Source organism: Carettochelys insculpta, chromosome 6 (genome assembly GCF_033958435.1).
Source record: "Carettochelys insculpta isolate YL-2023 chromosome 6, ASM3395843v1, whole genome shotgun sequence".
Lineage (NCBI taxonomy): Eukaryota > Metazoa > Chordata > Testudines > Carettochelyidae > Carettochelys > Carettochelys insculpta.
In genome coordinates this window covers 25,105,862-25,132,330 of record NC_134142.1, presented here as the reverse complement: position 1 = coordinate 25,132,330, position 26,469 = coordinate 25,105,862, and the positions used below count along the sequence as shown (strand labels likewise).

At 42.8% G+C, this 26,469-nt stretch overlaps 1 protein-coding gene across 8 annotated transcripts in view; it reads left to right on the top strand.

Annotated features, from left to right (window-relative positions):
• EVL (Enah/Vasp-like) overlaps positions 1-26,469 on the top strand; it is a 213,035-nt gene that overhangs the window by 24,838 nt on the left and 161,728 nt on the right. For 2 of the 8 annotated variants that reach the window (XM_074996524.1, XM_074996522.1), the window contains exon 1: positions 2,725-2,861. The exons of 4 other annotated variants lie outside the window; for them this stretch is intronic. In XM_074996524.1, the coding sequence (XP_074852625.1) occupies positions 2,839-2,861 (23 nt within the window). In that variant the 5' untranslated portion in view covers positions 2,725-2,838. Of the gene's footprint in view, positions 1-2,724; positions 2,862-26,469 lie in introns of those variants that run through there. 2 more of the 8 variants (XM_074996526.1, XM_074996527.1) reach the window with 2 other exon arrangements.

The window sequence follows — 26,469 nt, the reverse complement described above, 5'->3', positions numbered from 1 at the left end:
CTAATTGTAGAAGTATTCTGGAAGGTGTTTACCTTTTTTGAGACTTTCTGCTCCCTCTCAGAGTGGCCATTGATGTAGGCGTCATGGTTTGAACAGTAAGGAGTATAAAATGTGTATAAATCCCTGCCAACTGAAGATTACACTTCAGGGATCTGGCATAGTGAGCTGCGGCCCACAAAAGCTTATGCCCATAATTGTATTAGTTTTTCATGTGCAACAGGACTCCTAGCTCTTAGTGCTGAAAGAAACTAACATGGCAACTCTCTGCTGTTCAAACCATGGCAGGTTTGACTGTTTCTTTAGTTGATAAGGAGTTGCAAAAATCAGAGGGCATATCTGTGATTCAGTGAATTCAAATGCAAGGTGAATGGATTTGTTTGTAAACAGTAATTTATTAATCTTCTATTTAAAGCAGCCATAAGAAATCTAAATGTTGCAGACAGGCAACCTCAGTGGCAGCTTAGCCACAGCTTCAGTCAGATGGTGGGGGGCGGGGGACGAGACAGAAGAGATTTTTTCACATTTTCCTCCCTCAACACTGGATTCTCCAAGGTTAATTCTGACTCTCCCAGTGAAATCCTGGTTTTGGTGAAGTCAGTGGAAAAACTTCCTTTATCTTCACTGGGGTAAGGATTTTGCCCTCGGTGGCTAGGTTTATTATATGCTTTCACTAGGCCCTCTCATGAAGAACTAGGTTTTCTGATGTTTTTTGTTTTTCTTTCTCCTCCCAGCATTGAGCTCCTCTTTCTTCTAAATAGAAAACTCGGAAACACCTACTTTTAATATCACCTCTCCATTTTAGTGTTTATGAGGATAAGAAATGCTCTGGTGGCCGAATTAACCCTTCATTTACGTCAGATGTGACCAATGGCAGACACTGGCCTGGTGTATTTTTCCTATTAGTACTGTATGCATTTATTCCCTTTTTCGTAACTTGTTTCCTTGAAAAAAATGGGACTGTGTGAATAAAACCCTATGTTCTTCCTGTGCAAAAAATGCTCTAGCCCCATGTGAATTCAATGCAAACTTTCTTCATTGCCAATGTCACTTCTTTTTCTTGAATGCCTTTTTCTCTTACTCCAGTCACTCTAGCACACTTCTAGAGTTCAGCGTTAGGACTGTTGGAATCTTCAATGCAATGGCATCAAGAACAAGCTGCACACTTTATCCAAACAAATGGCTACTTTATTGGCCTGGTCGTACATTTTTCACACCCAAAATGCCACTGAGGACAATAGAACAGGGAACACAGATTTATGTTCCTAGGGATTTCTCTCTCTTTTTCTCCAGCTATGTTTATAGAACACAAGGGAAAAAACAATCAGAACACCAGACTAAGACAGACACCAGAGCAACATTCCAGCAGTACTTTAAAAGGCAAAGCATATGTTCTTCCAAAACAATCTGGAGAGGCTTTAGAGACCTTATCTACCTATTACCTATTTATCTAACTTTTTTTCCTTTTAAAGACAACAAGAAGTCCTGTGGCAACTTATAGACAACCGATATTTTGGAGGATAAGTTTTCATGGGCAAATACCCACTTTGGCAGATGCAGGGATAGGGGTTCCAGAGGAGGGTCTAAATTTATAAGCTCATGAAAAGGAGCCTATAAATTTTCATGAGCCTATAAATTTAGACCCTCTTTTGGAACCCCCATTTGTGCATTTGGTGAAGCAGGTCTTTGCTCACAAAAGCTTATGCTGTAAAATATCTTAGTCTATAGGTGCCACAGGACTTCTTGTTGCTTTTGAAGATACAGACTAACTTGGCTACCCCTCTGATTATTTTTCCTTTGTAACCTGAGCTTGAGGTGTCTTCTGCGTCCTACTGTTTCTTGTCATATGGCACTTATATTTTGGCAACTTCCTAACTTTGCTCTTTGAACCATGTATTTAATCATGAGGCATGCTGGAAACCTGTTTTTGTTCCCATTTTAAAGAAGCTGCCCATTTGATTAAATCTGTCTTTGCCTTAGAACTTTCCATGTTGCTTTGGGGAGTGCATTGCTCTGTTGCTCGGCAGCTGAAACATCTTCAGTTACATGCCACAGTTTGTGAAATTCTTAATTTATCTCATTCTTATTTTCCTTCTTTTAGTTTGAAACTTGTCCATTTGGCTTTCATCTTCATTCAGTTGAACTGATGTGATTTGTTAGCTTTGTTCCTCTGAAATTATAGGTGCCACATGTATTGTGGCGGATAGAATCTGATAGCAAAGATATTGGGAGTAACGGAGTGAAATTGGTCAGGAGTGGTCCACAGTAGGTGATGACAACTTGTAGATAAACTGGTTTAATGTTTTGGCTTCCATGGAAGGGATGGATTGTGTGTGTAATCTTTTGCAATGTCAACAATTTATGTGAACAAAAAGTATCACTGCACAGTAAAAGTCAGTTTAGATAGGCCTAATTAATCTATCAGATTGTAACATTTATATCATATTCTTGTCTGGTTCCTCCATGTCCTGTATATGAATTTATTGTTTTTTTTTTAAATATGAACAGAATTTAACTGCTGAGCCTGTTATGTGTAGTATTTGACTTATTTGGCTTGCATAATAAAGATATCAGCCTTGTATTCTTGGGAAGTACTGCATTAATCAGACTTGCTGGAATGATCACATGGTGTGCTATGCCTTTCCCTGTTAGCTGCTGCTTGTCAGCAGCTGGCTGAGCTGTAGGTTGCAGGCCAGTATCTGCATACCCTTTTGCTTCAGAATATTTCAAATATATTGCTTCTTAATTATGCATTTTGCTGCAGTTTGACAAACTAAATGGTTCTCCTGCATGTTAAGAAGATTATTTTAAATTTCAGAGAATTTGTGTAGTTACTAGGCCATGTATGCATTTGAGGAATTCAGGTAGGCTCTCTATTTTATCTATCAGTGTGCTTGGTTTTTGTTCTCAAGGTTTTTGCTGTGTAATGTCAGACGGCTCCACAGTTAGTTTTTCAAAATGTAAATGTTTCTTGCATTTTAAAATATCTAGTTTGTGCATAAGGAGAAGGATGAGCTGCAGGTAAACGATAGCTAACTGCATGACGAAGAGTGAAGCTGGATAATTGATTGCATCTTGCACAAATGTTATAGTCATGTAGCCAGAAGCAGCAAGAATGGTATAGAGTTATAAAGCAGTGTTCTGCTGAAAAGGGTCTTTGCTATTTTTGGTTCCTGAAACCTGACAGATGCTTCTCCTCTAAAGAATGCTGATTATGATAGTTAAAGGAAAAAATACTGATGCTTAGATCATAACTAGGATTAGATTTTTGTGCTGCAGTACAGTCTATATGCCTGTTTTTCATAATCTTCTAGTGGCAGAATTTCATGTGATATTTCTAAATGTGATTCATGTAGTGTGGGGTTGGGTTATTCTTTGCAAACATTTTGAACAGCTGTGCTTGTTAAAGTACAAAATTAGCACTTTTTGATTTAATATTAGTGCTGCTCAGTACTGGCTTGAATCCTCCCCCTCCACCCCCCGTCAACCCCCCATATGACTCTGTCCCTATGCAGATTTAAGATCTGTTTCAACCAGGACAGGCTTTTGAAGATAGCTGAAAGAAAATGAATAGACCTTCTAACATGATTTATGTTTCACAGGCTTTGAAATTGTAGTCTATGAAAATTTCTGATCTTTAGTGGGTCTTTGATTTTGTTTTAGGTTTATTCACTGTTTTTTGTAGGTCATATTATACTATTGGCTAGATAAAAGTGGTGATAGGACATCTGGATAATCTCTTCATATGTTTTCTATTCTGTATGACATTGCTATAATATAATCTTAAAAAATCCCTTTGATTTATTTAGATGTAAAAAAGGATTGTTTAAGTGTGTAACGGGATGTGGAGGAGGTTGGTTTTGTATTCACAATACCCATTCAGTACCTGATTTTTTTTCTCTTAAACTTTTTTTAATGTCAGACAAAATATTGATTACATTCTGTTAACCAGTGCTTTGCAGACGATGGGTACGTGTGCATACACATTTCCTGATGCTGACAAGTAGTAGAAATGAGCAGCTGGAAAAATAATAATAAAAAACACCCCCACCATATGTTTAGAATGCAGCCATACATGATAAAGAAATACAGGCTAACAGTGACTAGACCTTCTACTGCTTATGAAATGCTGTGGGATACTGCTTTAGAGAGAAGATTTTTATGGAATACTTTGGAATGCTGTGTAACTGCAGTTGTCATAGTATTGTCAAGAGATGCTCACAAAACTTGATGTAGCCAATTGTTGGCAGTAAGTTAAATTGCAAAAAGGCACACAGCCTACTATATCATTATTTGATTTAGTAGGTCTTTATATTGCATCCAGGTGTTTAACACACATTATTAATACAGCAATATTCTGTTCTAAGTTGTCAAGAGAAAACAATTTAATTTGGAAGATGTACTTAAAAGCTCTGGATAATTTCCAGTGGAGGCCCCAATTTCTTATGAAGGCAAGGAAGGTGTTTGGCTGGTTCTGCAGCAGAGAGGTTCAGATTCAGGTCTGTCCTCTTCAGTAGGCTTGTGAATGTACTACATTGAAGCGCATTCCAAAATCCTCCAAACAGGCAGGATTGTGGTATTCTTGTAGTCACATTTTGAATGATGTTTATTTTATCAGACATTTCAATGGTATTCCATTGTGGTTGTATCTACCTGCTGGTCTTCTTTCTGGGATAATTTTTCACTGGTATTCCTATAGCTGTATTTACTTATGACAGGACCACGGTGTAGCTCACAAACCACAAAGAGAGATCTGTTTCAGTATTTAGATGGAGGACATGTGCCTAGGTGCTTTAAGATATGTAGTTAATGATTCAGCAGGTGTGGTATTCTCTGAACTAAAGAATCAGCATGGTGTTAAGGGCAGTATGCTGTTGGTGCAATCTTTTTGGGTAAAATATAGAACTGAAACCATGGCCACTTGTGTTCACCCAAGACCTGACTTCCATTAACAAAGTGGTTGCTCACTTACACTGAGATTTAATCTGGATGTGTATTTAGGTACATGTATCTGTAGTAAAGTGTGAGCACAGCTTTCATTTGTGCATGCATGTACAACTGTGCACATCCAGAACAGGGTTTCATTTGTCCATGTGGAAGTTTACAACTAGACATTGGCCCTGAGGAACCCATAAAACTCTGCAAGAAAGAAGTACACAGCCATGCTGTCTTGGACAAATTCCAAATACAGTGGACTGTTTATATTCTGTCTACCCAAATGGCACTTTCAGTTTGATACAGTGACCTTCGCTTCTTGGCGCAAGTGGCTGGTTATTATTATTAAACAGCTTCTGGTTCCTCTGCAGAAGCATCTTGCTTCAGGACTGGATGAAGAAAGCAGCATTGGTAGGCTGTTTATAAAACACTTATTCGTAAAACACTTTGAGATGAAGATACTAGATAAATGTAATCAATGCAGTTGAGTGAGTGGATGAGCCAAGAGGCAAACCTTAGAGGAAACAAAGAAGCTAACGTCCACTTGAAAGTTCCTAATTCTTTTGTAGCCAAAGACCTTCTCCCCCCCTCCTGTCGGGAGACAGGTCATTACCCCCAAAGCAAACTTTTATTTCTTTTCAACTGAGGGTCAGAGAAGCTTAAACAACAAGGTCCCCAGTTTGGGAGGCAATTGGACCTTTGCCTCTTAACATCAGCAGAGGATCTGGTCCCTTCTATTTTATAATTATTTTTCTAGTCTGGCTATGCTCAAAAGCCTACCAGTAAAACAACAAGAAGTCCTGTGGCAGCTTAGAGACTAACAGATATTTTGGAGCATAAGCTTTCATGGGCAAAGACTCGCTTCGTTAAGATCTGACGAGGTGGGTCTTTGCCCATGAAAGCTTATGCTCCAAAATATCTGTTAGTTTATAAGGTGCCACAGGACTTCTTGTTGTTCTCGAAGATACAGACTAACTTGGCTACCTTTGATACTAGCCTACAATGCATTTTATATATAAAAAGAAGCACGTTTTCTCACAGGCTGGCTTTTCTCAACTTCTCACTGATCTACTCTCACCTTGCTGTGATGGTGGTTGTGCATAATAATAAGAGATTACGCTGTGTTTTTGGCCAAAAATGTACTATATTTTTATGTCCAATCTAGATCAGTCTATAGCTACAGAGAGCTTTGCTAAACAGAGTGCAGATTTTCCTCTTGGTACATTACGTATATTAACAGGGGATGTTATGTAGCATACTCCCCAATGAACTAGTGTGTCTATTTCTAATGAATGTTCAGTGTCACGTCTCCGTATATTTAGCTCTGGACTTTCTACTCCCCTATGCGCTGATCAAAATTAGTAAAAAAAAAAAACCACAAGGAAAATATTAGTCTCCTCAAAGTCATCTGTTTATTACAAATACAGTTGTTTTTCAAAAAGCAGTATAATACGTTTCAAAGCTGAATCAGACTATATTTTGTGTGCATTAGCACTTAAGATCTCAAAGTGCTCAGAAATATTAATAAAGCTTTATAACAATTCTCTGGAGAAGATATTATTACACCATTTCTATAGATGGGCAAACTGAGGTACAGAGCAATTAAGTGATTTGCTAAATTCTGCACACATGAATTTTATGTCAAAATTGGAATGGAACCCGGGAGTCCTGATTCCTAGTCTTCTGCTTTAACCATTTTCCAGTAAAAAAAATTATAATACCCAGACGTAGAACAGAATTCACTATTTTGAGCACTTTCTGCCTAAAGCAAATTCCAGTGGTAAATAATCCTAGATTTTCTTATTGGCTGCAGTTTTTCCCATGCTACTAGTAACATTTTAAGTACCTCTGGTTGGCAGCTATAGTGGGATAAGTTTAATAAAGAATATATGAAAGAAAGTTTTGTTTTCCATCTTAATTTGTGGAGGTGAAAATCTTCAGAAAGTAATAGTAGGCTCTCCAGACTAAGTCAAGACAAATGTGCTAGGTGAATGAGGACTAATGCTTCTGCAGCCACTAGTTACAATTGGAAAGTTGTATTTTTTGAGTGAAACATTTTAAACGGACTAATATTCAGAAGTATTGAAAAACCACCTTATGAAAATCAGGCCCCCTTTCAAGTCAAATTAGGCCCCAAATTCAGGAGTGCATTTGAAAAGGGATTGGGAATAATTGGCTCACTAAAAATTTAGGATGTAAAATCCCAGTTAATTGGTTAATCAGTTAAACCATAGGTGATTGGCTAAACGGCACCCCGGGGCTGCTCTGGCCCAGCTGTTGCTTCCTGGCCCATGGCGCTGCTGCAGGTTAGGGACACTTCAGCACAGCCGGAGCAGCGGCAGTCCCTGGTGTACCATGGGCAGGGATGCTCCAGCTGTGCCAGAGCAGCCCTGGTTCACAGTGCCTCAGGCATGTTCCAGGTGGAGAAATTCTGGCCGGATGGGCTGGAGCAGCCTCCCCAGCGCCTGCCCCTTTCCACTGGGCCACTGCAGAAGGGCTACTCTGGTTGTGCTGGAGCACTCCCCCACCTCGTTGGGCTTTCAGGGCGAGAACAACCCCCTGTCTGTGCTCTGTGTGTGTGTGGCAGGGGCGCTGCTCCAGCCCCTACCAGTTATGGTAGGTTTCATCTGTTTAGGACGAGGCTTACTGGTTAACCTATAACATCCTTATTAAAAATCTGTAGTTACTTCCGAAGAGGTAGACTGTAACCTTTTGCTTGCTAGAGAAGAGATCAATAATAATGATCGAGAGAGAGGAAAGAAGTTCAAGGACAATTTCATCCTTGTGAGAATATAGTTTTTGTGCATGCCAGAAGTGTTATAATTGATAAGAAAAAGCTAAAGCAACTCGTTGTCCTAAATCCAATGAATTGTGACTTCACAGGTAACATGAAGTAACTAGTTCAGAAATTTTATGAAGTGGAGTAGCTATGCTCTTCTGATAAGAAGATAAGGAAGCTTAGGGAAGTGTAAGGCCGTAAAACTGTTTAGGTGAAATGGTGTTAGAACACAAGAAACAGAAGACAGTGTTTAAAACAGAGTGTCAAGGGTTTTGCAGATTCAGATGCTATTTCTGAGCAGCATTCGACAGGCAGTGTCTCAGACTGATGTAACTTGCAGCACTGAATTTAACACAGTTGCAGCCTCATGAACAAAACATTTATGAGATACTCAATTAACCAGTAGCAATTAAGAATTTTTGCAAGCTGAAGTTTAAAACAGACGTTTCTACAGCAGGAGACTAACTCCAGTTATAGCTGAGATGGTGATTTTGTTCTGAATCCACAGTGACTTAAACCATCTAACAGACCAATTGCTGCCCTTCTTTTTATTCATTCTTTACAAATAGGGAAATTTAAATGCAAAAATTCACATAAATGTAATGTCAAGGTTGAAGATTTTAATTGCACGCCAGAGTCAGAAAATCCAGTTATAATTCTCACAGCAAATGTAACTCTGCCACATTATGCATCTCCTAAGGCAGTAAGAGAAAATGGTGCATATGCACAAAGAGGCCAGCTTATGATTGCTGCAAAAACCATTCCACTGGCTCTTGCATCTTGCAAGATTTAAAAATGAGTTTTTTATGTTATGACTAAGTTGACGCCAAATTCTATAAGGTCTTCTGAAGCAAAACTCCCATTGCAGTCAAAAAGTTGTAGCCACTCAGAATTTAGCTCAAGTAAGGCCTATAAAATGTGGCCCTTCAGAGTTTTGTATTTAATTGTGTGCATGTTGAAATCATATTTAAAAACATGTTCGATCTTTCTTTTGGACAGCCAATAAAGATATTCAGTCATTCGAGCAACCTATAGTGGCTGAGAGTGTTAATTTCTGGTGGGAATGTTAGTCCAGAGCTTTACTAGACATTAAAGTTGATTGTAGATAAGTCGATTCTAGCTATGCAATTGCTGTAACTAGTATTGCTGATCTACAATCAACTTACTTGGCCATCTTCACAGATGGAGGTCAACGGGAGTTTCTCCTGTTGACCTCCCTTATTACTTGCGAGACTGAGGAGTACAGGGATCAATTGTTGACCCCGATAGTTTGATTTCTCACATCCCAACTAGGTGCGTGAAATTGAACCCCAGGTAATGAAGACATTCCATTCCTCGAACAGCTAATTATTGTATCAAAGAAAGTTTTCAGCCACATACATAATATATTCTTGAGAACCGATACTCTAGTTAGCCTCACTTGTCATAGGCTTAGTGTTAGATGCTTGAAGAAAGGGAATTGCAATTTTCTAAGGAGCAATAACATGAGAGAACATCCTTGGAGTACATATGACTGAGTGCACTTGTGAAGAGATGAAGATATTCTCAGGGATAATACATTCCTGGTGTGTTTTGTTATAATTCTTTTTTGCCAGTTATAAAGATAGTAGGCAGTATATGTGTGTTGGAATACGTTTACTAGGAAGTAAAAAAAAAAAAAATTCTTGTGAATGGGATGCACATCACCTTATTCTAGAGATCCAAATATTGTTAGATCTGTCCACATCTACTGTGTCGGTGCAGTATCTAATGCAGCATGCGCCAGTCCTTATTGGCATGTCTGAGAGCTAGGACAATATTTATAGCAGTAATGGATAGAGATTCCAGTGGTGGGAGACTTGCTGTACGTTCTACTATTATTTTTCAGCTATTTGGTCTTTGGAGAATATTTACCTAGTACCCCTTATTGTAATAGCTATGAACAAAATTTGACCGTCTGTAGGTATGATCCAGCTGCTTAAGACTTGCAAGACTAATGTATATTATCAGGGAGGTATGAAAATGTACGTCTGGCTTTTAAATTAAAGTAATAATGTTTTTCTTGAAAGGAAGGAAGCAACTTAATCTACATAATGCAATGATTTTATTTTTTTAATATAAGCTTCTGTATCCAGTAGTGATGGATGAGCTAGTCTTAGTCTGGTCTGCCTTTGCACACCCTGGAATCAAAATTTAGTGAAGTTTTGAAAAAGGTTGGTTGAGGTTCCTCCCCAGACAACCACTACCCATTGCTTCTCATCTGGAGTGGCCATAGTCTTTTGCATGAAGTGCTGATTTGCACTAGCATAGTGTCTGCTTCCAGAGGCAGTCAGTTCTCTCCCTCCATGTCTGAGTTCAGCATTTCATCTTTGATAAGCTAATTATCCCATTTACCTGTTCTAGGGCAGTGTACGCCTGCTTCAGGATCTGCTGTTTCCAACACCTGTAAAATATACATATTGTCCTTTGTAGTTTTTCTTGAACTTACTCTCTAACAGCCTGATCTGAGAAGTTTTTCTCCTGACTTCAGTGGTTGGATTGAGTCCCATATTCTTCATCTTGACTTTATTAAGAACAATGTAAGACTCCTGTTGACTTCAGTGAGAGCAGGAACAAGAGTACAGAGCCCAATCCAAATCCAGAGCATGGGAGATCTATGCTTTCCTCCCATCTCGTAAGAGAGAGCGTTTGCATTTGCCTGAACAAAAACTGAATAAGGACCTCACAATTTGGCACCATGAATGATTAGATTTAAAAGACATACTTCCAGATGGAAAAACCGTGCCACGTGAGCACTGCGTTAATATACTGGGAGAGGGGAGAAAAACATGGTTGTAATTGTCAAAAAGGAATAACAAGAATATTTCGTATATGGCTGGAACACCTTACATATGAAAGCCTCAGTGTGCTTTACAAACATTAACAAATTAAGCCTCACACTACTCCAGTGAGACTGGGTTTATTTCTGTGGGAATGCAGAGCTTGAGGGGAGGACTTAACCCAAGTCTCACACAAAGCCTGTGGTAGAATCCAGAATAGAATCTGGATAGGGTGACCAGATGCCCTGATTATATAGGGATAGTCCAGATATTTGCAGCTTTGTCTTATACGGGCACCTATTACTCCATCACAGTTTTTCATACTTGCTGCCCAATCACCCTAAAACCACATCAACTTTCTCATGTAAGAGGTGTCACTAAGCTGTGTGCTGTAATACATCCCAGCACAGGGAGGCAGTGTGGTCTAGTTATTGTAGCCGATGGAGCTGGGAGTCAGGCCTTTTGCGTTCTTGTCCCACAGGTGGCATACACTTCCTGTGTGACCCTGACCTGTCAGAAAGGTCTAATAACAAGGCTTATTTTACAAAGTTATTGAGAAGCTTCTTTAACCTTTGTAAAGAGCTTTGAATGAGACAGAAAAGAGGTACTTTGCAGAGTAAGTGGATTGTTATTTTACCAAAATATGAATTTGCTCAAAGCAAGGTGAGATGCTGGCAGGACCAGTGGAAAAATCATAGCTAAAACCAAACAAAAGGAAAAATGATGACCCTCAGTTTCTAACACATGGTGATGGTCACTCAGAAACCAGTTTAATAAAGTCAGTGATTATGGGGTTACTCTGTCTCCAAAAGGACATGTACAGCTATGGACTGGTGAAGATCTGTGCAGCTAAGCTGCAGCTGGAGGGCTTGAGCCACATCAGGCTTAGAGAACTCGGGCTTTGATCTAAATTCTGGACCAAACCACACACTTGTGTAACAGGGCATATTTCCTACTGGAGTCAAGGGCAGCTGTGCCTGCTGGGGACAGGACTGAATTCGGCTCTACTACTCAGTTAATGGGTAGCACTGGTGGGAGAGCAAAATATGACGCATTGTATATTGCAAAGTTATTGGATAAATAGCCAAGTGTATATAGCATCTATAGCAAGTGATAGATACAACCATTTAAAACAAAAACAGATACATTGGCCTTCCTCCTTATGGCCAGTAACCCCATGTGCCTCCCATGCCTTGCCTCTGCTTGGAGGTGGGCATCCTCATCATCAATAACCATGGGCTCAGCGCCCATTGGTGTCTGATGCCTCTCTCACTATTTCCTTCCATCTTTCCCTGTCCAGTGTGGAGTGGCTTAGTTTCTGTAGAGCAACACAATCTACTATATCATCTGTCCATTCTTTGTGGCATCTGCCTCTCCTGTTTGAACCGTCCATTATGCCGAATACCAGGGTCTTGATTTTTCATTCGTCGCTCATTCTGCAAATATGCTCAAATAGTTGTAGCTTCTGTTTTATAACCTTCTGCAGCAGGTTCTCTTTTGGCTGTATCTTTCTATATAATTCCTCATTGATGACCTTCTGCATCCATCCTATTCTCAGAATCTTTCTATAAGAACTCCTTTCAAACGCCAATATTCTTCTTTTCAAATCTTTTGTTATCACCCATGTCTCACATCTGTACACCATGCTGCTGAATACATGTTTTCAAGATGCTCGCCCCCCCCCCACAAAAAAACCCATATGCCAGTGGCCCTCCTCCCCCCGCCCTCATGCGGCTTCCCTCTGCTTCACAGGAGCTCTGCCAAGTGGAGGGCATTTTCTGTGGGCGTGCAGTCAAATAGAATCCCCCTAGAAGTGAAACCTGAGCTGTTTGACTGCAGGTGGGAGGGGGAAATACGGCTGGGTGGGTAAGGCACAGACCTGTGGAAGAATAAAGTTCAACTCCTCGCTCTATTTGATTCCAAGCAGAGCTTTTCATCCCAGTTCACTCTGAATCGTGCAGAATAAGGATTTGAGCCAGGGTCTCCCATGTCCATGCCCTATCCAGTGGGCTCTAGGCTGTGCCAAAGTCCTGCTGTTTTTGTTGAGGCTGACCCATCCCCATGAAATCTTTCAGCTTAGGTGAAATAAGCTGTTCTGTTAAACTTGAGTCAGAAATCTTCTGACTGGCTCTAGCAATCACTCCCTCCTTGCTGCTTGGCTGGGGACTATTTTTAGAAGATGGGGCTATCGGGGCAGCAGTGTGTCAGTTAACAGAGTTCAGGTTTACAAGTGTCTTTGGCATCCCTTTTCCATATTATCTGGCATTCAAATGAGACATTTTTTACATGAGGACAAAAAAAAAAAATCCAGAGACTGAATTTTTCAAAAGTACACCTAGCATTTTAGTCTACATGCCTTGGTGTTCAAAAGTGACCTGCACTCAGCTACCACTGCTGTGTTTAATCGGAGCTGCTGGATACTGAGCACTAAATCTGACTGTCCTGTTTAAGAGCCTGATTTGGAGTTGAATAGTCGAGTTCTTTTGAAAACCTAGCACAATTGTAAGTGCTAAACTGAAAACAAAATCTAGCTGTAAACATACATATTTGTGTCTAGAAGGACAAGGTTAGACAGCGTCTTCCTCACAAAAAACAGGAAGAAATGTAGAAAGTGCCTGAAACTGTAGACTCTCCACTTTCCTTACATCTGTGTTTTTCTGATCTGTCAGGTTACAGGTTATTTGCAAGCATGCAAGTGTGCATTTATGACAGAATGTTTTAACTTGGTATCCAGACTTTACAGCTCCCTACAGATTTTTCACACAGAGTGAGCAAAATGTTTGGGGGTTGGGGTTTTGTTTGTATTTAATTCAAATATAGGTTTGTAGATATTGTCTTAGGTGATAACATGGTGGTAATAGTGAATGATGGACCAAGGTGCATTCTGATACGAAAACAAGGCAGGGCTTATGTCAGGAAGGTCCAGTTTATCCCTGGAAAAAATTAGCTTCAGGTGAATGAAATATACTCTGTGACCTTGTCACCATGAAGGGTTTCAGGCAGTAGCGTCTATGTCTCAGCTTGTGTGTAAACAACAGTTACAGCACCTCTTGGGAATAAATGCATGCATGTCCCAGTTATGCCAAGTGATTGCAGCATCAATATATGTGCTTTGAAAACAAAGCATGCAGCTCAACCTTAATCCTACGTGAGAGCAAAGGAAACAACCCTCCAAGCCAAATGAGCGCTGAAATTTTTTGACATTAAAAATGCTGTGTAGCACCATTGGACACATCCCCCTATGGGAAAGGGACAGCCTGATTATAAGGACAGTGTATTATATATACTCAGAGAAAAAACTGTTCTCAGACTGGAAAAAGATGTTAAAACAAAGGTGAAACATCAAAGATTTTTCTTGCAAATTATGTATATCTGTATTACTGGTGCTAACACTGGGTAATAAATTCACTGAACTGGATGCTTGGATGTTGTAAATTAGGGTAACTCTATTGAAGTCACTTCAGCTATTCCAGTTTTCATCACCTAAGGATCAGGCTCATTTCCCTGTCTCTGAATTCACTCAGATGCCAGGGGCTCATAAGCCCATTTTTAATATTTGTTTAATAATCTGCTTATGAGGAGCAGTGTAAAAAGGAGCAACAGAAAAAGGCAAAACTTGGGGCAAATTGGTGCAGAGAGCTAGGAGAGGGTAAGTTGCATACAGAGATACTGGGTGTGCATGAAGGTGGGGTGGGTGGCAGAACATGAGGGGGACTTACACCAACAAATATCATGGGCTAGATTCTTGGCTGGCAAAAGTTAACATAGCTCCATCATTTCTGTCTTTCAGTGCAGCTGTGATGGATTACACCAGCTGACAGTCTGGCTTCGGTATATATTATAGATCAGGCTGTGCTGAAGGGGAAAGGAATGAAACTCGGGGCCTGATTCAGACTAAGCACCCACTAATCAGTGGTCCCACTTTCACTTTACAGTGTGGCCCCTTATGCTGCTCCAGTGGCGTAAAGGGAATGTTAATGGCATCTGCAGAATAACGGGATTCTGTCTAGCCCTCCAAGAACCAGGATAATGGTCCCTTACCAGTCTCGTATCCAGACGCCAGCACAGGGGGTCTGACAGAGGAGAATGGACGTGGAAGGAGTGTTAACTAATCTCTGTTGGCATAACTACTGAGAGGGGCACTGCAAGCCAACACGAGTCACTGCATCCCCAAGGCAGCTCTAAGTTGCAATGGGGCAAAAACTGGGGAGTTGGAAGGGGTGATTTTTCCTGCTACTATCCTGCATCCAGTACAGGGAAGGACCATTGGAAAATCATAGAACCATAGAATACTAGGAGTGGAAGGGAGCTCGATAGGTCATCGAGTCCAGCCCTCTGCCCTCATGGCAGGCCCAAGTACTAGCTAAACCATTCCTGATAGACATCTGTCTAACCTGTTCTTAACTATCTCCAGCGATGGAGATTCCACAACCTCCCTTGGCAATTTATTCCACTGTTAGACCACCCTGACATTTAGGAACTTTTTTCTTGTGTCCAACCTAAACCTCCCTTGCTACAGTTCAAGTCCATTGCCTCTTGTTCTATCCTCAGAAGCCGAAAAGAACCAAGTTTTCTCCCTCTTCCTTATGACACCCTTTTAGATACCTGAAAACCTCTATCATGTCACCCCTCAGTCTTCTCTTTTCCAAACTAAACAAGCCCAATTCTTTCGGCCTTTCTTCATAGGTCACATTCTCTAGACCTTTTAATCATTCTTGTCGCTCTTTTCTGGACCGTTTCTAATTTCTCCACATCTTTCTTGAACTGCGGTGCCCAGAACTGGACACAATACTCCAGCTGAGGCCTAACCAGCGCAGAGTAGAGCGGAAGAATGACTTCTCGTGTCTTGTTCACAACACACCTGTTAATATGTCCCAGAATCATGTTTGCTTTTTTTGCAACAGCATCACACTGTTGACTCATGTTTACCTTGGGATTCACTATAACCCCTAGATCCCTTTCTGCTGTAGTCATTCCTAGACAGCCTCTCCCCATTCTGTATGTGTGAAACTGATTGTTCCTTCCCAAGTGGAGCACTTTGCATTTGTCCTTATTAAACTTCATCCTGTTTACCTCAGACAATTTCTCCAATTTATCCAGATCATTTTGAATTATGACCCTATCCTCCAAAGCAGTTGCAACCTCTCCCAGCTTGGTATCATCTGCAAACATAATAAGCGTACTTTCTATGGCAATATCTAAATCGTTGATGAAGATATTGAACAGAACCGGTCCTAGAACAGACCCCTGCAGAACCCCACTTGTTATACTTTTCCACCAGGATTGAGAACCATTAAGAACTACTCTCTGAGTACGGTTATCCAGCCAGTTATGCACCCATAGTTATCTTAGCCTCATCTAAATTGTATTTGCCTAGTTTTTTGATAAGAATATCATTCGAGACCGTATCGAATGCTTTACTAAAGTCTAGGTATACCACATCTACCGCTTTTCCCCTATCCACAAGGCTCGTTATCCTATCAAAGAAACCTATCAGATTGGTTTGACGTGATCTCTTCTTTACAAATCCATGCTGGCTGTTCCCTATCACCTTACCACCTTCCAAGTGCTTGCAGATGATTTCTTTAATTACCTGCTCCATTATCTTTCCTGGCACAGGAAACAAGACTTAGTGAGTGTGGGGGTGCCCGGCCCCTCTGAGGATTTAAGCTTTGTGGTTGTCTGGTAACTGCCATGGAATTGCTCATGAAAGAAAACCATTTATGGAATTAGAATCCAATTCTTCAACAACCCAAAGGAGAAGGGATTTCATGTTCCTTTTTTTGGTGACTGGGCTGAGGGGAGAGTGCACGGAGCATAAACAGGCCTAGGGATTTCAGGTGCATGTGCTCAAGTCCCAAGTACTATATGCTCAAACTGATGGAAGAAAGCTGTTAAGAAAAGCCTGACAAAGAAGTTCCTCGCTGCAGTGTGCATATGACCTTCTGTACCACAGCACTGCAAGAGTGATTTTACTTATGTTCGCTAGATGAGGATGATGGCAGGAAGGCTGTACTCCAAAGCTCTCTCTCTATCCAGCAGATTAACCAGAAGTTTCCTCAGCTGAATGGTGAGATCAGCTACAGAAGCACTGAAAAACAAAGAAGTCGGAAACTCTCCTCAGTAGAGTTCTCAGTGAAACTGTTCCTAGACCAATTATCAGTATCAATTGTCAACAAAGCAACTAGTAGATGGGGCTGGATGTGGAAAATATCTCTGGGAAGAGGTGCTGTTGATCACCTCAGGTCCTATTTCTGTGTTAGAACAAACTCAGAAGGATAGCAGTAAAGATGGATGCCAGATCCTGAGCTTGTGGGAATAGGCATAGATCCCTGGACTTTGCTGAAGCTGCCACCATTACACAGGCAGAAATCCTGGCCCACAATCATAAACATTTATTCTAGACCAGACAAACCTTGGTTAACACAACATCTGTTGTATGTATGGTCACATTCAAAATTCCAGTCAGACTGTTTAGTCTGCAGGCTTGAATTTTATTCTCGTTGAGAGTGGGATAAATATAAGTGGCACACTTTGGGCAACAAACTGAGAATTTGTATTGGATGCACAAATTATGTGCAAACATGACCAGACATAATGTTTGAAATACCACACTTTAGCAGTGACCCGCATGCTTCAAAACACAAGCCCTCAAGTTTTGTAACAGTTGGTCAGATGTTCTTGTTTACTCAAAAGCAGTGGATGAGGATTAGAAGAATACTTGCAAGTCTGAGTGAGGAGTACAAGTCCTTATTGTAGTGTATGAGGGTCTCCATAAAGATAATGGACTTTGAAATCATCCCAGCAGCTGGGGGCCAGAGTAGAATCCATATGCCACTCTATATATAGATTTGGACTGTAAAATCAAAACCAAAAAAGCAGTTCTGTAGCTCTTTAAAGTGGTATAGGATAGCTTTTTTGTTTTGTGACTCTGTAAAATAACATGGCTACCTGTCTGGGACTAATCAAAACCAGCCTTTCCCCTCAGACAAAGGATTAGAATTGCTCCTTCCCTCTGCTTTGGCCATGACACTAGCTTGACTGAAAAGACTTCTAATATCATCTCCAATCATAAGACTGGGAATGGGAATTGAGTTTTTCACTCCCAGCATGGTGCCATCAGATCCCTTCCATTTAAGTGCCAAAGGCACTGTCACAAAATACTCAAATAAGGCTACAACAGTCAAGTTTTCTCGTGGCAAATAATCCTTCTCGTTAACAAGGCTGGCTTTAACCAAACAAACCTTTGCTGAAGTATCTCTCCAGGCCTCATTCTTTATTCCACTCACTTCACCACCACTAATAAATTCTACAGTATGATTCCCATATTTACCTCTAATATGAGTTTCCAGGTCCAACTCTGCAGAGACCACAGACACGGCATTTGCACATAGGGAACCAGCACTGGACTCTGCAGCTCATCTGCGTGTTAGCATTGAGTGGAGTATTTTTTTATAATGTCAGGTAGGTAGATGGCTGTGCTTGCGTAGCTGTGTGTGGCCCAGTAAGCTCTCTGTGCCAATGACTCAGCATACGTCATTCACCTAAAGATTTCACTCATGCTCTCTTGGCTCCCTTTCCCTCCTGTCCTCACCCTGCTCTCTTTTGAGCAACAGCTGCGCTTCGTATCTTCAGCCTGGGAGAACACACTGCTGCCTCTGAATCTGCACTACCAGATTCTAGAGGCTGTAACAGAATAATGCACTGTTGTTCCTTCTTGCTACATGACTATGGAATACATGGCCCAATCCTACATAGTGCAGAGTGCCTGTGTGGGATGCTGAGCACCTTGAACACTGAGCCAAACGAGTGAGGGTCCAAGGATGTTGAGAGAACACTCCACCTCACGGGAGGCGTTCAATGCCTTGCAGTATCAAGCACACAGTTCCCCCCCCCTCACCCCGCTCCTCGTTCAGTCACTGGCACAGAGAGCAGTGTACACAGTAATAGTATACACCTAGGGCTTTTCATTCATGGCCTTCAAAGCAGTTTACAAAAGCAGGTATCATCCGTGCTCCAAAGATGGAGAAATGGAGAGAGAGAGAGAGAGAGAGAATGTGACTTCAGTCATTGCCAGTGCTAGTAAGAGAATCGTGGGGTGAAATCCTGACTCCTCTGCAGTCAGGGACAAAACTCACATTGACTTTGGTGAGGTCAGAATTTCAACCTAGGGCCCCTAGTGGCTAGGGATGAGCAAACTTTTTGTGTCAGGCCCTCCAGTTTCCATCCTGGCAATTAGTACCTCCCACTCCAAGCTGTCTAATGTAATCCAAAGCCAGTGGAAATTTCCGTTATGTTCATATGCAAAAATCCCCTTTCAGCACGTGTAAGAAAAATAAGTCGAATGTAGAATGTAAGAACTTCGTTAATCGGTGTATAAATGTGAATACACATACATAAAAACAGTAACATATTTTAACATTTTTAATGAGATGAATGAGCCTGAGACCCAGCGGCCAATCGTGGTGCATCCCCCTTATGACACTTCATGCCCCCACCAAGGGGGCCTGCTCCCCACTTTGTGCCCTAGCTCAGTGGTTCTCAAACGGGTGTATGTACCCCGAGGGTATTTAAGGGTGATGCCCGGAGGGGGGTAGATCAGCTCATCCACATATTTGCCTACTTTTAAAGCAGCCTACATAAAAAGCACTAGTATAGTCAGTACATGCTAAAATTTCATACAGTGACTTATTTCTACTGCTGTATATATTATGTGGTGAAATGCAAGTACAATATTTGTTCCAATTAATTTATTTTAGAATTATATGGTAAAAAATGAGAAAATAAGCAATTTTTCTCTAATAGTCTTGTGACACTTAAATTTTTTATATGATTTTGTAAGCAAGTAATTTTTAAGTGAGGTGAAACTTGGGGCTATGAAAGACAAATCAGACCCCCTGAAAGGACTATAGTGGTCTGGAAGTGGTGAAGCGTCTGCCCTAGCTCCTTGAATTGCATTGTTTCCATGGGGTATACTAGTGTATTGACAGGGTTACACACACCTGTTCCCCAGCCTCAGTTAGCTCAGAGATCAAGTACCCTTCAATTTGTCTCAACCCAAGTCTTACTTAGGATGGTACTTGCAGTAGCTGCTGACAGATTTTATTAGGAAAAAACCATCAACAGGTCTAGCTCTGAATGACTCACGTTGTATTCTTGTACAGCTGTATACTGTATCTACATTTCTTTCTACTGCTATAAGTGAACCCATTTCCCTGATTACAACATTCTGGCTACGTCTACACGTGCAGCCAACATCGAAATAGCTTATTTCGATGTTGCGACATCAAAATAGTCTATTTCGATGAATAACATCTACACGTCCTCCAGGGCTGGCAACGTCGATGTTCAACTTCGACGTTGCTCAGCCCAACATCGAAATAGGCGCAGCGAGGGAACGTCTACACGTCAAAGTAGCACACATCGAAATAGGGATGCCAGGCACAGCTGCAGACAGGGTCACAGGGCGGACTCAACAGCAAGCCGCTCCCTTAAAGGGCCCCTCCCAGACACAGTTGCACTAAACAACACAAGATACACAGAGCTGACAACTGGTTGCAGACCCTGTGCCTGCAGCATAGATCCCCAGCTGCCGCAGAAGCAGCCAGAAGCCCTGGGCTAAGGGCTGCTGCCCACGGTGACCATAGAGCCTCGCAGGGGCTGGAGAGAGAGCATCTCTCAACCCCCCAGCTGATGGCCGCCATGGAGGACCCGGCAATTTCGACGTTGCGGGATGCGGATCATCTACACGGTCCCTACTTCGACGTTGAACGTCGAAGTAGGGCGCTATTCCGATCCCCTCATGAGGTTAGCGACTTCGACGTCTCACCGCCTAACGTCGAAGTTAACTTCGAAATAGTGCCCGACGCATGTAGCCGCGACGGGCGCTATTTCGAAGTTAGTGCCGCTACTTCGAAGTAGCATGCACGTGTAGACACAGCTTCTGTGTCCTGAGCTGGGTGGCCATCTGTCATGAACTCTAAAGTTGAGCCAGTGTTACTTGGCCCGTACGGTCCCCTGGGGGACCCCCTTCAGTGCAACAGCCCCTTCTGGGGAGGATCCACTCTCTCAGGGGTCAAGCCCCTCCACCTCCTGCATCTGCATTTCTCTGAGCATTCAGCATGCCTGCCTCTTGCTGTGGGCCCCCTTGGGGAGTCCCCCTTGGGGAGTGCCCTCTCTCTGGACCCCCCCCCCCAAGGATCTCCATTCCCAGAGGGAATAATGCATCCCTGTTCTGTAGACCAGAGTGAGACTCAGCTAACGTAAAACAGGAGGGTTTATTGAGCATATGAAATGTCATAAAACTCTCAGGCCTGTAGACTGGGCCTCCCTCTGCACAACATGTCTGAATCTCCCCTGTGGGCAGGTGGGCTTTGCTTGATTTTTTTTTTTTCTATGTTCAATCCAGCACCTCTTTCCTCCCGCTGAGCCTCGAATATCCTGTCCAGCAAACCTCCTCCTCTGTCCTGTGGCCAGGTAAACGGTACTGCAGGGGTCCCTGCCTTCTCTGCTTCTCCTCCATCCTTTTTTCTCGCTCAACTGGAATCAGCTGGTCAGGTCAGCAGGATTCTTGTCCTACAGCCCATTGCCCTTCCATTGGTCAGAAACGTCTGCGCTGTTTGAGCTGGGTTGTCCAGTTACCAGACACTGGCGTCTCCAGGCCATCGGTTAGCTCCCGAGTACCCTGCCAGTCCATGCAACAACAAACTCCCTCTCGCCTCACCTTGTTAAACCCTGCAACACTGAGTTCCGTCCCCTCTGCATCCAAACCTTTAGAAACTACCACAACCCCTCATTTTCTCCCACCATCTTCCTCACCTGTTTATACATTGGTGGGGTTCCAAAGGAGTGAGATGGAGGCAATTAGATTTTGTTTTCTTTTTCCCATCCAGGTTGTGGTGTATAGTGACAAGTGTGGTCGCTTGGCTGGTTAGTGTGTGAGTCCATTAGACTTGACAAAGGCCTGCAGATTTGCTTATGTTGCTGAAATTCAAATAAATTTGTCCGGTGTACTTACTAGCAGAATGATTTTAAAAACAAAACAAAACAAAAAACCCTAAATACCTCATCACTTTTCAGCAGACAGAAATAAATGAAAGCGCATTGATGCATGTTTTAGTGTGAGCAACTGAGAAAAGATGAAATCCTGGTCAGTTCGTAAAGCATGTAAAAAGACATGGAACTGAAGAAATACGGATAGGAATATGGTTAAGGATGTGTTATGCAGATCAGTAGTGTACACTATTTTATTCAAGCGTACATAAAAGAAACATTACTAGGTCGTTTATTCCTGTAAACTCAATGCATAATAATAATTATTCTGTATACTTAACAGTTAATAGATCTTTGGACTTCATTTGCTCCTCCCAACCAAGAATCCCAGAGCCCTTTAACAATATTAATGAATTAAGACTCTCAGCACCTCTGGGGGAATGTTATTTTATTGCTATTTTACATTTAATGGGGAAAAATTAGATTAGTGATTTGCCCAAGATGCCAAGTTAGTGGAAATTCTGGGAATACAAATCATAATACCTGACTCCACCAACAACTAGACACTGCTCACTCTCGAACACCTGGATTGGAATCTCTTGGTTTGATTTGGGTTAAAATTTTGGCCAACCTTCTCAAAAAGCAGGGTACACTAGAGATTGTCTACACAGGTGACTGGCTTCAATTTCAGCCAAAAACAGCCAGCCAGAAGCTGGACGGGGTGCAAACCCCTCTAGTGAGCAGGGAAACCTGTTGTAAAATGCATTAGTTGCAAATCCTGACTTACAGTAGTTTGTGTCTACAATAGGAATTTCAGCTGCACTGATTGCTGACTACTACTGGCTTATAGCTGGATAAACTATCAGTATACACAGGCCTAAAGCACACACCTCAAAGTTTAAAGGAGCTCCCACATGTAAGAGGCTCCTGGGTTCCTTCCTGTCTCATGGCTGAGGTGCATCATGTTGTTAAGAGAAAGAGGAAACTAGAACAAAGGAAGATAGCAGAGGAAGAAGTTGTTCTCTCCCCTCTCCCTGTAGGAAAGTCCTGGCAGAGAGCGGTACTACCCAGTACTTGGAACTGATTTGTACAGGTGCTTGGAAATAAACCCTGTTAAAAAAAAAAAAAAAAAAAAAAAATGAAGAGACGTGTAGTTGAGACTTGTTCTGACCTCAGACGTTGAGGCTCCTCAGGAAGTCTCAGGTGTACCTTTCTTAAGTTTGGCTTGGAATTTTTTAACTCAAACTAGCACCTTCTAGTCCTTGAGCCAAAGATTAATGGCCATCACAGAACAACGGGATCTTTTCTGGGTCACACACTAACAGGTGGTAGAAGTACAGTGCTTCTCTCATTAAGACTTGCATGTGTTCTAGAGAGTTCAGAATTCTGCTAGTACCATTGTGTTTTCTGACTCCTTATTTTTACACTTGCCCTAACTTCTAGGCTCTGTATTTTGAACATCTACCATCTCTAACTTCAGTTTTAAGTTTTAAACACGTGAATGCCAAATCTTTATGATTTGAGTGATATCACCGCTTTGTGTGTGACATATTGCTTGACTGTGTTGCCATTACTGTAAATACAATGAGAAGTCCTGTGGTACTTTATAGACTAACAGATATTTTGGAGCATAAACGTTTGTGGGCAAAGACCCACTTCGTCAGATGCAGTGTAGTGGGGATTCCAGAGAAGGGTCTAATTCAGGGTTTCCCAGCCTGTGGGTTGAGACCCAAACATGGCCAAACATTTCAAAAGGGTCACCAGCTCAGCTGGACAGCTCCACAGGTGACTATTAAGAAGTGGTTCTCAACATCTTAATTGGCTAAACAGCTGCGGTTAGGCCAATCAGTTAAATAGAGAACCATTTCAGCTGCAGGGCAGAGAACTGCATACCTGAGGAGCAGTGCCCAGCTCAGGTAAGGTGGAGGCCTGAGTCTGAGGTTGGGAGGGACGGCAGAGCTGATCAGCTCCCTGGCTTTCAGCCTCTGCAGGAGGTGGGGTCTCCCCAGACCCTAGCAGGGTTCTTGCAGCTGTTGCTGCCATCCGGGGCTCTGCCTCAGCCAGTTTCTAGGCATGGGGGTTGGGATTCTCCCCTGCACCTGGGGCTTTCCTCAGATAGCACAACCAGCCAGTGCTCTGCCCCAGCTAGCTTCCAAATGCAGGGGTTGGGGGTCCTCCCCACCCATCCCTGGCAAGGGTTCCTGCAGCTGGCACTGCTGACCAGGGCTCTGCCCCTTCTGGCTTCCAGCTATGGTAGTCCCTCCCCAGCCCCCCTGGCCCCAGCTGACTTCCAGCTGCAGAGATGGGGATTCCCCCCATACCAGCTGGGGTGCTGCACCTCAGCTGGCTTTCAGTCTGGGGGTTGGGGTTCTCCCTGCGTCCAGGCAGATGGCGCTGCTGGCCAGAGGTCCATGCCCCAGATGACTTCCAGCTGTGGGATCCCTGTGGCCTCCCCAGCTCCCCCCAACCTGCGAGTGACTCCTAGCTCCTGAATGAGACACCCTTAGCCCCCTTCAGCCCCTGAGTGACTCCCCTAGCCCCCTCTAGACCTCTCCAGCCTCTGAGTGTGACTTCCCTAGCCCCCTGCAGCCCCTGAATGTGACTTCTCTAGCCCCTGATTGTGGGGTTTAAGCCGGGGGGAGCAGTTTGGGGATGAGTCTTTCCACCACCATAACTCCAATTAACTATAGTAAATGTATTGTTATTTTATGAATGTATTTCCCCTTTTCTATGAAATAACTACTATGAATATATAAACATGAGGGGGCACAATTTTATATTCTTGCCTCAGGCACAAAATTAGCTAGTTATAGCTCTGCCTTCCCTCCGACTCCCATTTTTGAATTGCCTTGGGTCACCAAGTCTTCCTGAATTGTCAAAATGGGTCACTGTCTGAAAAAGGTTGGGAACCGCTGGTCTAATTTACAGGCGCATGAAAAGGAGGGAGTCCCAATCAAGAGGAAGGCCAGAATTGACACGGTCAATTCATCAGCAGGTCTTTGCCACGAAAGCTTATGCTCCTAAATATCTGTTAGTGTATAAGGTGCCATAGGACCTCTTGTTGTTCTCAAAGATACAGACTAACATGGCTACCTCTCTGATACATAGTACAGTAAGGTCATAGAGTATGCGACCCCGCTCTTAGGTGGCTGACCCCTGAGTCTTACAGTAAACCCTGGAAATGTGCAATTTCCAGTTGCACTTTAACTTGCTCCCCCCCCCACCCCCTGATCTGCATGGCTGGCACCTCAGTGTCCTTCCCTCCCCCTGCTCCGCTCACCACCTGCTCATAGCTCCTGCTCACCCCCACACTCCTGCCTCTGGCTGTAGCTCACCACCCATCAGGCGCGACTCTAGCTAACCTCCCCGGCCCCGGTTCATCCCCCTTGCCAGCTCACCAGCCGCACACAGCTCCTGCTCACCCCTGCATCCCTGCACCCGGCTCCAGCTCACCACCCTTCACATGCAGCTGTGGCTCAACCCATCCCCGGCTTAAACCCCATACGTGCAGCCTGATACCATCCTCCCACCCTGGTTCAACACCCCTGTGCTCCGGTTCAACACCCCACCCCGCCCCGTGTGCGGCCTCGGTTCAGACCCCCACAGGCTGGCTCACCACCCGAGCATAGCTCCAACTCGACTCTACCCCTCACACCCCTGCAGCCCTAAACCACCCCAGGCTTAGCCCCCTTCTGCCTGCTTCCCACGGCCCCAATCCACTGCCAGGCTTAACCCTCTCCAACTGCCCCCCCCCCACACCAGGACTTACCTTTCTGCTGCTTCTTTGGCTGCAGAACATGTGTTCTGCTGGGGAGAAAGCTGGACTCCCGCTTACGTGAAATTCGGGTTACGCGAGGGCACACAGAACGAAACACTTGCTTAACTCAAGGGTCTACTGTAGACTCCAATATCTTGAAACTATCCTTATATATAAATGAGAACGATGGGGAGGTGTCCTTGTGTCACCAAGACATTTTTCCGTCAGTGAATTAAAGCCATAGAACAAATAGGAGAAAGACTTTATTTTTTCCTTTCATTTCTTGTGTTTTCTGGGGGAATGTTTTTAAAGTTCTGTTTCTCTTGTTATTTCAGGCCTTGTGCTTTAACAGTCTGGACCAGACTCTTCACTGAAATAGTGTTTTCCAAACTTTTGAAAGTTGAGCCTGCCTTCAGTAAAATGAAATCAGTTACTGACCCCAAGCAGTCCCTCCTTTGTGTTTAAAGGCCAACCTCCAAATAAGTATTCCTTGTATGGACCTTCATAATTTGATACTAGCTTTCCTTCCTTATGCTTCAGTGAGCAGTGAAATCATTAACAGTGTTGACATTTAAAATATCATTGGCATCTGAGTTTAGTATCTATGGAAATAATGGGACTGTTCACAACTTGTTTCATGTTTTCTGCAAACTCAGGCAATTATTGTGTGTATCGGTTACACTCAGTTCACGTTTAAGTCTTTCTTCACAATTTAAGTGCTGGGGACTTGTTCTTAAAATATAACATATATAAGGCTGAGATTCTAGAGCACAATTGAATGTGTTCCTTCCGATCTGAAACTAGTTCCATGTCCCTCTCCCTATGGTAGTGAATCCCACACTATGGTACGTGCTGCATTAATATTTTTAAACTAATGTTTTCAGCAACCTCTTTTGAGTTAGTTAAACTAAGGGTTAACTTTGCTCAGGAGCTGCATCTCTGCTGTCCTTGTGCTTTACAGTAGTGGTGGTGGTATGTTCATCCCAGGATATTAGAGAGACTATCTCTTAACTAAGCCAATTTCTGTTGGTGAAAGAGACAAGCTTTCGATCTACAGAACTTCTTCAACTCTGGGAAAGGAATTGATTGTATAACAGAACAAGAAGTCCTGGGGCACCTTATAGACTATCAGATATTTTGGTGCATAAGCTTTCATGGGGAAAGACCCGCTTCGTCTGATGCATGTAGCGGAGATTCCAGAGTCAGGTCTA